General features: G+C 40.8%; 1 protein-coding gene across 5 annotated transcripts in view; it reads left to right on the top strand.

Annotated features, from left to right (window-relative positions):
- The window catches only part of SP7 (Sp7 transcription factor), a 111,750-nt gene extending 100,302 nt beyond the window's left edge, over window positions 1-11,448 (top strand). For all 5 annotated transcript variants that reach the window (XM_087925330.1, XM_087925329.1, XM_087925333.1 and 2 more), the window contains one exon: window positions 7,716-11,448. In XM_087925330.1, coding sequence (XP_087781456.1) covers window positions 7,749-8,996 — 1,248 coding nt within the window. In that variant the 5' untranslated portion in view covers window positions 7,716-7,748 and the 3' untranslated portion in view covers window positions 8,997-11,448. The remainder of the gene's footprint in view (window positions 1-7,715) is intronic.
- The last annotated feature ends 1,563 nt before the right edge of the window (window positions 11,449-13,011 follow it).

Genomic DNA, 13,011 nt, shown 5'->3' with positions numbered 1-13,011 from the left:
CTTGGTTTTGGCCCCTTTTGCAGCAATTACTGCCTCAATGCGGCGTGGCATGGAAGCTATCAGCCTGTGGCACTACTGAGGTGTTATGGAAGACCAGGATGCTTCAATAGCAGCCTTCAGCTCTTCTGCATTGTTCTGTCTCATGTCTCTCATCTTTCTCTTGGTAATGCCCCATAGATTCTCTATGGGGTTCTGGTCAGGCAAGTTTGCTGGCCAATCAAGCACAGTAATCCCACAGTCATTGAACCAGGTTTTGGTGCTTTTGGCAGTGTGGGCAGGTGCCAAGTCTTGCTGAAAAATGAAGTCAGCATCCCCATAAAGCTCATCTGCAGAAGGAAACATGAAGTGCTCCAAAATCTCCTGGTAGACGGCTGCGTTGACCCCGGACTTAATGAAGCACAGTGGACCAACACCAGCAGATGACATGGCTCCCCAAATCAACACAGACTGTGGAAACTTCACACTGGACTTCAAGCATCTTGCAGTGTGTGCCTCTCCATTCTTCCTCCAGACTCTGGGTCTTTGGTTTCCAAATGACATGTAAAAGTTGCTCTCATCAGAAAAGAGGACCACTGAGCAACAGACCAGTTCTGTTTTCCTCATGAAAGTCCCCAACACTTTTGAACGGACTTTTCCTGACAATCCTCTCCAGGTTGCGGTCATCCCTGCTGCTTGTGCACCTTTTTCTTCCACACTTTTCCCTTCCACATAACTTTCTATTAAGGTGCTTTGATACAGCACTTCTTTTGCAATTACCTTTTGAGGCTTTCCCTCCTTATGGAGGGTGTCAGTGATGGTTTTCTGCACAACTGTCAGGGCAACAGTCTTTCCCATGATTGTGATTCCTACTGAACCAGACTGAGAGACCATTTAAAGGCTCAGGAACCCTTTGCAGGTGTATGGCTTAATTAGCTGATCAGAGTGGGACGCTTTGAGCCTAGAATATTGAACCTTTTCACAATATTCTAATTTTCTGAGATTGTGGATTTAGGGTTTTCATGAGCTGTAAGCCATAATCATCTCAATTATGACACATCATGGGTTGAACTATCTTGCTTTGCATGTAATGAGTCTATCTCATATATTAGGTTCACCTTTTAAGTTGCATTACTGAAATAAATGAACTTTTGCATGATATTCTAATTTTTCGAGTTTTACCTGTATATATACATATGGGCGCTACCTTCATTTCTCCCAGTGGCTCACCAAAATGAGCAGAGATTTCTTTCTTGGTCTTCTGCCTGCACTGAGTTCTTATACATTTTCTGTTCATTCCTATCGTGCGCTTTCAATTGTATTTTATGGCACACTTTGCATAACTTTACAGATGCAATTCCCAATTATTTTTAATCTACAAAGTCATCTATCGCTTGTTCTCTAGTTGTTGGCTGAGCTGCTTACTCTGCACAGAAATGGCTGCCTGTTCCTCCCAGTGCACTCATCTCACCAACATTTTTTAATGGTCCTCTGCTCCGGGCTTTTTAAGTCAAAGGGGAGTGGGTTCATGGGCTATGTTTTTCAGCTATGGCCCTCGAACTAAGGAATACACTCTTTTTGGCACCCTCAGTATTGGCTTTCCAGATTTAAAGACTGAATTGTTCTGGGAGGCATTTAGTGAACAAATGATCACTATTGTGCTAACTCTATTATTGTACTTTTAGCCAATTAATTATTTTAGCACTGTGTCCTTTTGCTGCTCATGCTTTCATAATGTAAATCACTGGAAGTGTTATAAAATTATAATGAATAAATTGCACTTTTGCGGTGTGGCTCCTTTTACTATGTGGTTGGGATTGAAAATATATGATGACATTAAAAAGTGAGCAGAACATCTGTAAAGCTGCCTGTTAACTATTTTGTGTAACATCTGTCAAAGAGTTCCTAGATCACAAACACATTTCTGTTTGCTGTTTAAATATAAAATTAAGTTCTTAAGATGCTGAATTCAGTATTATATGCCAAACTCTGAACCTGAATCGATGGATGTGATCCTGCTAGATAATTCCCCATTGTTGTCTAATATATCTCTGCTATATTACTATATGCAAAATAGCTTCTTTTTACAAATAACAGGTTTAAATGTTTTCAGTCTGATAAACAGGGTCTGAGCTATATCTACTGTAGTAGTTTTAATTTGATACTGATGAAATTGGAGTTAGGAATACGGATCAACTCCCACATAAATCAACCAACAGAAACTATCACAGCACTAAACATGGGTGTTCAGTGTCAGGATGTACTTGGTTTCTGTTTCAACATTTTATGTCTTTTTGAAGTCTGAGTGTTTTGAAGTAGGATATTTCAATTAGCCTCAACTCTATTCTGGAACATCATTAAGCAATTACAATTGCAGCTATATCAACTGTAAGGTTTACAGCATAGGACAAATGAATGCAAGAATTTTTAAAAACCATCAAAATATTCTAAGGATTATATAAAATATGATTAAGACATTAGGAGAGTAAAAACATTTTTATTAGGTACCAAAAAGAGTAAAATGCTTAGAGAAGGTGATTTACCATGAGAAAATACTGTATTTCATAAAGATCAGTATCATAGTAACTAGTCTGTTCTTCTGAGCTAATAGAACTTAAAATGTGAAGAAGATAACAATTCTTCAGATATGATTCCAAAAAGATGGACACGGCTGTTTTAAAGAATTGCAGGCAAGTGCTACATTCATGGTCTTATGCATAGCAAAGCCACTTTGGGACTCAGATCTGAAATGTTACATGGCCCTAATTGGAAGATACATATGTATGTGCGACTGGTCCATTGTTTGCAAGAGCATTATAGGACAAAATTAGGACTTTGAAATGTATACTAGAAAGTTAGTGCTCTCAATTAACCTGTAATAGGCATATGAATGTTCTTATTATCACAGCTATTAATCAGGGATTCAAACTTTTTTACTACCGGTTCTGTGGGCGTGGCTTGGTGGGCATGGCAGGGGAAGGATACTATAAAATCTCCACTCAGAGATGGTATTTGCCGGTTCTCCGAACTGCTCAAAATTTCCACTACCAGTTCTCCAGAACTGGTCAGACACTGCTGAATATCACCTCTGCTATTAATGATGAAGACAAACATTTGATGCAATGGTAGTGAAAATAATGCATTGCCTGAAGAAACCCTGTCCTTCCTCAATCAAACAGGCCTTTGATATCTCCATGATTTCCAAAGGGACTGAATGTTTCTCTCTATTTTCTCTATTCGTTGTTCCATTTGCAACCATTCAGCAGCACCATCGTCATTCATCTTCCCATGCTATGTGACAGGAACATTGCTGTGCACTTATTAAAGGTAGTCCTCAATTTACAATCATTCATTTAGTGACTGTTGAAGTTACCAAAAAAAGCGACTAACAATTGTTTTTTGTATTTATGATTGTCATAGCATTCCAGGGGTGGGATTCAACCGGTGTTACTACCAGTTCGGTGACTACGTTTTGCTGCGCGTGCATGTAAAAAAACATCAGCTGTGCCGCCTGGGCAGCTGAAAAGCACTACGCGTCGGTGCACAGTGTTTGAAAAGCCTTCTCCCCCCCAGCTTTTTCAACCTCAGCTGTGCTGTGCAAAGCAGCTGAGGTTGAAAAAGCAGGAAATAAAGGAGAAGTAAGAGCCTGGGTGGGCCAAACAGCAGCAAACACAGAACCAGTTCAGGATCTGTTGCTCTTCAGAGCTACTGGTTCTTTAGAACGGGGCAGAACCAGTAGCATCCCACCCCTATAGCATTCCCATGATCACGTGATCAAAATTTAGAAACTTTGCGATTACTATGCAGCATCCCAGGGTCATGTGATCGCCATTTGCAAGCTTCCCAGCTGGCTTCTGGCAAGCAAAGTCAATGGAGAAGCCAAATTCACTTAACAATTGTGTGATTCACTTAACAACTGCAATGATTTGCTTAACATGACAAAAAAGATTACAAAATTGAGTGTGACTTACTTAACAACTGTCTTGCTTAGTAACAGGAATTCTGGTCCCAATTATGGCTGTATATAGCTTAGGCCAGTGTAATCTGCATGTGATAGATTGTCTTACTGGAGTTGTATGAATGAAATTATTATTGTAGGTAAATTGCCAATCCGCAATTAAACATTTCTGAAAAATTATATTCATGTATTGGCCCTAACCCTTCTTTTCAGAACTTGTTCCTATAAAGCGAACAACTATAGTCCCCATGATGGTAATTTTCCTTGCTTGTAGAAGAAAATTTTGAATTTTACCTCTGGCTGTCATACCACAAGGTGAGATTTGTGAAACAGCTAGCGTGAAATGCAAAGCTACTTGAATTTCAAGTTTTTTCACATTTTTCTTCCTGGCTTTGAAATGGGGATCTTTTCCATGATTTAAGACATGAATTTTTCCAGTTACGTAACCATGATGCAGTCTACCACAAAATACAGATTCTAAATTAACTACCGTGTTTCTTATATAATAAGGCTGGGTCTTTTTTTTTTTTTGAGCCCCCCAAAAATGGCTAGGCTGTCTTTTCAGGGGTGACTTAATTACCCCCCCCCTTGCATCTTCGGGCGGGCGGGCAGCGATGGCTTGGATGTTGACCTCGGCGTTCGTGGGGCACTTCGTATCGGGGTCAACGCAGGCAGCACCATATCCGGGTGTGCAAGAAAAGTACTTTCTAACGGCAAGGCCCTCACCACCATTCCCCCCCCCCCCATTTTGCATGTTTTAGTTTGGGGGGGGGCTTAATTTCATTTCATGCCTATAAAACATGCTGGGACTTCCTATTGGGGGAGGCCATATTGTTGGAGAAACAGGGTACTTAACAGAATAACAGGGTTGGAAGGAACCTTAGAGGTCTTCTGGTCCAACTCCCTGCACAAGCAGGAGACCCTATACCATTTTGGATCAATGGGTGTCCAATCTCGTTTGAAAAACCTCCAGTGACAGAGCATTCATAGCTTCTGAAGGCAAGCTCTTCCACTGGTTCCACTTAACTGAAACTGATAAGGAAAATGTAAAATTGAGAACAGGTTTTATGTGGTGTGCAGTCATTAATTATATTAATGGGAATTATCTCATAAGAATATATAGCATTCACTTTGTGATAGTTAGATTACTTTGTGATCCTTATACCATAGGAAAAAATGATCCCTAGGCAAATAAGGCTGGCAGCTCACCTCAGAAAAGGTGACAAAGGAAAACTATGGTATCAGCAAGTGCCCAAACTTTGTAGCTAATTTAACCCAAGAAAACTTTTTAAAAATGTCTGGACAGGCAGAAAAATAGAGTTATCTATTCTTTGGCATCCAATCCTATGGTTTTCACTTTAACTGCTATATAGTCCCTGCTTAAGATATCTGCAGTTTCTCTCTTAAGATTGTTAAAAATGTGTTTTCCCTTTTTACCATGGCAGGACTTTGGGTGTTTTACATGAAACCTTGATAATTCCAAAATGCATTCGCACATCCTACCTATTAATTTCTTAGCAGTAGGAACTAGAGTAGATGAAGTTCTGGTCCAATCCGTCAAGGTTTTCCCTATCTGTTTAACTCTACAGATAGTCCTTAAGTTATGACCACCCTTTTTCCGTTGCCAAATAAGGCAATTATTAAGTGAATCACACCCAATTTTATGACCTTTTTTGCCATGGTTATTAAGTAAATCACTGCACTGCACTGACAAGTAAATCAATTAAGTGAATTGTGTTGTTATTAAGCAAGTTTATCTTCTCCCATTGACTTTACTTGTTGGGAGCTGGCTGGGAAGGTGTGAAATAGTCACATGTCCTCAGGATACTGCAATCATAAATACATGTTCATTGCCAAGTGCTCAGATTTTGATGCTGTGGTGATTGTGTGAAGAACAGCCCTAAGTCACTTTTTCCAGTGTTGTTATAACTTTGAACAGTCACTAAACAAATGATTATAAGTTGAGAATTACCTGTACATGTGCTATAACAGTGCTGAGGATGTAACATGACAAGTGGTAATGGTTATAGATATAGACAACTTTTTTACAAGTTGCTTGCCCCTTTGTTGAAAGAGGCATTGATCTGCAAGCTATGCTCTTCAGTGTTTAATTTCAATTGATTAACCTAATTTATGGTTAATTCAGTGCAAAAACAAAGGCAAGTGATACTTCTTGTAACAACATGTTTTCTGTGGTGGCACAGTGGTTATAACGCAATACTGCAGGCTAATTCTGCTGACTACCAACTGCCAGCAATTCGGCAGTTTGAGTATCACCAGGCTCAAGGTTGACTCAGCCTTCCATCCTTCCGAGGTGGGTAAAATGAAGACCCAGTTTATTGGGGGCAATAAGCTGACTCTGTAAAGTCAGCTTAGAGAGGGCTGTAAAGCACTGTGAAGCGGTATGTAAGTAAGCGCTACTGCTAGCTGGAAAGATTAATTATTAATTGAACTGTCTGTAATTATTTTTTCATAGAGTGAATTTCATTGGATGTAATCTATATTTTTGCCAAACCTCTTTTGTCACCCTATTGGTTGAAAGTATACTTAAGAATGTAAGGTATAGATAAGTGAAGCAACAAAGAGATGAAAGAAAAAGCAATACCTATCATGTATTGAACACAATTAGGGAACTTCTATAGAAATAGGTGCAAGTTGTACATTTTATTCTCGTGTAGCTCCCATTGAGTGTGCCTTGCATCTTACCTAGAAGACTCTTCAATGCCCCATAGAGATTAGATTACAATGGTCTACATTTAGCAATGTCCTCAAATTCAAAATGGATTCTTGTGGCACAATCACTATTGTGATTATAATAAGAAGGTAACATATCTTTGCAACTCATCTTTTCAGACCAGTTTCTTTGGACAACTTTGACTCATCTAGTTGAAAAGATCAACATCTGAAGAAGCAGAAAAAATATACAGTACATAACATGATCATGAAAATAGAAAGGAAGACTAATTCTTTTCTGAAGTGGCTCTTTCCCTGAGCAGTGAGCTAGTATATCTCATTAAAGGAGATTTGTCATATGAAGCTATATCAGAATAACAGAATAACAGAGTCGTAGGGGACCTTGGAGGTCTTCTAGTCCAACCCCCAGCTCAATCAGGAGATCCTATACCATTGCAGACAAGGGGCTGTCCAGTCTTTTTTTAAAAAGCCTTCAGCCTACAACTTCTGTGTTGTACAACAGTGTTGTATTATAAACATCAGTGTTGTACATTTTTGTACATTCAGTGTTGTAATTTCTGGGTTGTACATCTGTGTTGCAGCAATAATATATATCATTTAAGGATAATGGTGTGACTTTTTCATACATATAGTTTATAATTCATATTATAATATAATTATAATTTTACCGTGAAACCCATCCATGCCAATAACTAAAGAATTGTCTCAGTGGCAAATATTATAACTCTGTTGCCTTCACATTTTTGTTGCACTAAAACCCATCTCCACAGAAAAATGTTTAAATTCTGTTTTTCTTGTTCGGAGGACAAATGGGCAAATGTTCATACCAGTAGTAGTCCAATGATTAGGAGGTTCCATGATCTCTTATAAAAGTATTTCATTATTGTAGAAAGGAAGGATTGTTGTTTTTTTCTTCTAATGAGCAAAATACTTATGATTCTTGAGAAAATAGTCCACTGTTTCTATAAGTAGGATGGAGTTTATGGATCAGTTTATGGATATGCCTGTATTTCTTCTGCCCCAATTGATAGCATTCCTAAATTTCCTTTTGCCTTTTTTTGCCTTTTCTCTCTTTTCCCACCCCTAGGAAGAAGGACAGTATGGCTCCAGTTCCCTGGCTATGTTGATGGAAACTTGGGATAAATTTGGAAATTCTAATCCAGTTCAAGAATCAGCCTCTCCCAGAAGCACTGAGAACAATTTGGGAAGAAAACCTTACTTTTTGGGAGTAGAGTCTCTTGCTCCAAAACTCTGGAGCACTGAAGGCATGGGAGATTCCTATGCAGCCACTTTCCCCAATGGGAATGGATTGATGTCTCCTTCAGCAAGCCCACAAGCGTCCACCACTTACAGCAATGATTACAGTCCTTTCTCCCATTCCTTCCCAGCCTCACCCACAACTCAAGACCCTTCTTCGTTGCTGGTGCCTAAGGGGCATCCATCTCCTGATTGTCTCCCCAGTGTCTATACCTCCTTGGACATGGCACACCCTTATGGCTCCTGGTACAAAGCTGGCATCCACCCAGGCATCTCTACCAGTTCTAGCAACCCTACAGCTTCTTGGTGGGATATGCATTCCAACAGCAACTGGTTGAGTTCTCAGCCACAATCAGATGGACTCCAGGGTTCCTTACAGTCCATGCCGAGTCAGGCGCCCATCAGCCCCCAGCTACCCAGTTACACTTCTGAGTTCACAACTTTGAATCCTGCTCCGTACCCTGCAGTAGGCATTACTTCTTCATCACACCTTCTCCCTTCAGGACAACATGTGCTGCCCCAAGAAATGTATAAACCCAAGCCAGTGGCCAATAATTCCCTGATGGAAGGTGGGATTGCCTTGAAGTCTGGAAGAGGGGGCTCCTTTGGCAGCACAGCCGGCAGATCCACTTGTGACTGCCCTAATTGCCAAGAACTAGAGCGGCTTGGGGCCTCGGCAGCCAGCCTGCGGAAGAAGCCGATCCACAGCTGCCATATCCCAGGCTGCGGGAAGGTCTACGGGAAAGCTTCACATCTCAAAGCCCACCTGCGATGGCATACTGGGGAACGTCCTTTTGTCTGCAACTGGCTTTTCTGCGGCAAGCGTTTTACGCGCTCGGATGAGCTGGAACGCCACGTCCGCACCCATACCCGAGAGAAGAAATTTACCTGTTTACTCTGCAACAAGCGCTTCACTCGTAGTGACCATCTCAGCAAGCATCAGAAGACCCATAATGAAATGGGAGTGGGCAAACCCCCAGAAGGTGAAGCTGAGAGAGAAGAGGTAGCTACTGTGGCTAGTTCTCCCAGTGCTGCAGCCCTTCAAGATGGCCTGGCTGGAGAGGAAAAAGATGCCGTCAGCCCTGAGCAAAGCAGTCTCCTGGAAATCTAATGGGTACTGTGTGTGCTCCAGCTTGCTTACTTTGTACCATCTCCACCATTCTTCTTTGAGTGCTTCCTGCTAAATAATTTATTTGTGGATGAAACACAACCGCTGTTGCTGTTAGCTGTTCCTCTAGCTAAAATGGTACCTTATGTAAAGCTTCCCTAACCCCAATCCAGAAGCCAAATTCAGCTGGGACCTCAGAAAGTCTATGACTTTGTGGCTAAAGACTCAGAGGCAAAATCTGAAGCTACATCCTCTATTCTCTATGGTCTTAAGCTGTTAAAACTAAAATGGCTACCCGCTGAGGTCTCTATGTGATCACTTGGATAATGGCCGAAACGTTGAACTCGTAATATCATGTGTAGGACTAGCCAAGTAGCAGGCTGGGCAGGACTGAAATAAATTTTTCTCAGGGTATGTATAGGAATCACTTTCCATCTCATGTAAACCCACGGAACATATGATTCTGAGCACCTCTCCTAACTTCTGGCACCAGTAGGTGATGGGGGCAGAAAGGGGCCTTCTTTGAGATTGGAACACTGTATCTGCACCATTGAACATGCCCTTGTTCCCAGAGTCTAGTGCAATCTCTTACTCAGAAGATAATAGTCAAATAGTCATCTAGCAATGAGATGGGCAGCAAACAGATTTGATAAATATATAAATTAATAAGTTGGTTAGCTTCAGATGCTGAACGAGTGCTTATTATAACTTTAAGAGCTGCAAGAAAAAAAGTTTTACAAGGAATGGCTCTTCAAGTGACATAGCATTGATGAGAAAAGCCACAGCTGGTAAAACTGTGCCTATTTGTCAAGCTCTTCAAGATTTATAAGCCCTGGCAGGATCCAGATATGGAATTTTATTACTAAGCCTCCACCCTTTCTTTAAATAAACTTGGAAGCTACTGGTTAGAAATTGTTGCTTCAGTAAATATAAAGGGATTTTTTGCTATTAAAATCCCATCCTACGGTATTTAAAATTAAAAGGCTTGCTTCTGGACAGTGGTAGGCCTTAGGTAATAATTTGGAAAGACAAATTAGCAGCCAATTATACAGCCATTCCTCTACCATCAGTTTAAACTGGGCTTCTATTTTCCGTTGACCTCTGTCCATATTTTTTTGATGCAAGGATTGTACAGTTGCTTGGGTCATGCAATGATTTCTCCAAAGAAGATTTTGGCATTTTGTGGGTGTGCCAAAAGCTAATTTGGGCCATATTCAGAATATTAGGGACATGACCTTATACAGTATAAATATTCAACTGAAGTGCAGAAATAGAGAAAATTGGTGTTCATTACTTTACCAAAGTAAAGGAAGTTGAAGAGGAAAACCAATAATTTCATAGGAGAAATAAGAATAGCCCACAAGATGTCCCATATAGGTGCTACAAGGCTGTTTTGAACCTTTCTCTTCCCATATATTTAATCTAGAAATATATTTATCTTTAAATTATGATGAAAAATAAATAGAGGTGAGGAGGTGGCTGGATTCTCCAAAAAGCCTCTAAGCAAAGACATCTATTTTCTGATCAGAATTGTCTCTCTGTTAATTGGGAAAGGGCTTTCCTTGTGCAAAACAGTGCCATCTGCAACTTGCTCTGTCCTTTTTAGTTGTAGCTTCATATTTTGGGGGAGAAATGGAATATTTATCATCTAAAATGCTTTTTGTTTTAAGTTCTGTTCATTTTTGATAAAAAGATTCAGGTGGATTTGGAAACATTCATTAATATTGAATATTTTGAGAAGCAAATTCTCAATATTTGAGTGTTCTCATTTTTGGTAGGGATCTACTCGGTTTAGCAAACCAACTATCAGCAGCTTAAGCATTAGAGAAGGAAATCCCTGGCACAACCCTCTATTGTTTTGGGGCATTATTCCTTTTCAAAAGTCTAATGTCTGTGGACCTATGTGATTAAATGCTTTCCATGTTGCTTTGATCTGTTTGCTTTTGAGCTCAGGTAAAGGCCACTGGATAAAAGAAGAAACTCACATGGTTAAAAAACATTCTTGTGTCGAGTTCTCCCCTTCCATTTTGCAGTATTTAGGCACACCATTTCTACTGAGTTTCTGTGTGCTGCCCCTGCTTCCAACATCATTAATTGGCTTTGCAAAGGGAACCTCAAATGTGATTACCTCACAACATAGAGAAATTCTAAAGGTTTTGAGAGAGGGGAGTTACTATTAACTAGTTAATACAAAATGTAGTCCAGTACATTGCTTCAGAAGTGCAAATCATCACTCTCTGTTGTTTGCCTGCTCAGGCAGCTCACATGGAAACTCAATTTTTGCTTTGGATTTTGCTTATTTTTAATTTAAAAAAAAATAAATAAAAATATAAGCTATGTTGGGGGGAGGGGGAAAGAATGCTGAAAGAAACTGGATCCTTATGTATGGAAGTACAATCCAATCTGGTGCTACCACATTTCTAATAAAGTGGCACTTTTACTGCCTGCAAAGTTACTGCTTTTCTGTAGCCTTTGTAGCTGCTCACAAGCATGCAAGCTGGGGGAACCTGGGGTCTACATCAACACCCCTCTCCCCCAGATTCAAATACACTCACATTTCCCTTTTGCAACTTACAAGAATTACAGGAGTCAAAAAGTGTGTAAAACAACAAAATATATCCTTCTTCTTCTGCAATGTCCAGTCCATCCATCCAGAGCAGGGTTTCTCAAACTTCACAACTCTTAAGTCTGTGAGGACTTCAACTCCCAGAATTCTCCAGCCAGGACTTAAATGTTCTCAAGATTGAGAAATGCTGATCCCTAGAGCAGGGGTCTCCAACCTTGGCAACTTTAAGACTTGTGGACTTCAACTCCCAGAATTCCTCAACCAGCCAAGGTTGGAGACTCCTACCCTAGAGTGTCCCCTACCTACTTGAGAAAGGCAAACCTGGACGACCCTTTTAAAGAATGGGCTGATTGAACTGTGGGGTGAGGCAGTTTTGTCTTGTCTTTGTAGTGGTAGCATCTTTGCCCTTGAAGTCGGTTATCTTAGAATTGGCTAGGGAGGTAAGCATTGCCTCTAGGGGTCACCAAGAGGCTGAGTGGGAGTCCCCTGCTTTTAGTTCCCATGGCCAGGGAGGAATTGCACTCCACAGGACAATTGCCACAAGCTGTCCTTCGGGAAATGGTGACTACTGCAGCTCCCAGCCTCCCTCCCAGTTCACCCCTTTGGAACAAAGACCTTCTGTCAGCTGGTCTTTCACAAGAGCACAATAGACTTTTGTGAGGAGACAAACTCTCATCAGAAGGAAGGGCAATTACAGCCAACACCAGCCAGACTGGACTTTAATTCCTTGAGGTTAACTATATTGCCATGGTTCATATTTGAGAATGAGATGCCCCTTGGAAGCTTTCTTCCTGTCTAGGCTTACTCATAATCTCAATACCAGTCTAAGGCAGGTCACAAAATGGCCCCTCCACCCACTTTTAAGAAACCCCAGTTACTGTGCAGATACACCTGTTCCATTGTCTGAGGTAGGCTGCTTCATCTTATCATAAAGCTGGGGCAGCCCCTTTGTTATTTTCTCAAGTATTAAGCCTCTCTGGCTAATAAGCACCCCAAATGCTGGTGGAAGATTGTTTTTCTAGCAGTACAAGAAAGAGCATTGGAATATTGGAAGTGGGGAGTAGAATCTCCTTTAGGAGGGCAGCTAAATGTCACTGGGTAAGTAAGTGCAATGGAAAATCCATTTTCAAACAGGACATTTTTTTGAAATATAAAATTCTGGGAACAAACAAGTAGCCTTCGCTTCCTGCCTGTCAGTTTTTCAAAACCTGGCATGCAGGGGTGGGATTCAAAATTTTTAGCAACCAGTTCTGTGGGCGTGGCTTGGTGGTCATATGACTGGGTGGACATGGCTTGGTGGTTATGTTATTGGCTGGGTGTGGCCAACTCAATATCACTCACATCGAGGCACGCATCTCCTCGCCTGGCCTCTCATGACTGTGGGGATGCTGCAACAGTCGTAAGTGTGAAAAATGGTCATAAGTCACTTTTTTCAGTGCCATTTTAACTTTG

The sequence above is a fragment of the Pseudonaja textilis genome, chromosome 2 (genome assembly GCF_049901715.1).
Source record: "Pseudonaja textilis isolate UNSWEBS1 chromosome 2, rPseTex1.2, whole genome shotgun sequence".
Classification (NCBI taxonomy): domain Eukaryota; kingdom Metazoa; phylum Chordata; class Lepidosauria; order Squamata; family Elapidae; genus Pseudonaja; species Pseudonaja textilis.
Note: the sequence above shows the minus strand (reverse complement) of the source record. Positions and strands in the feature narration are given on the sequence as shown.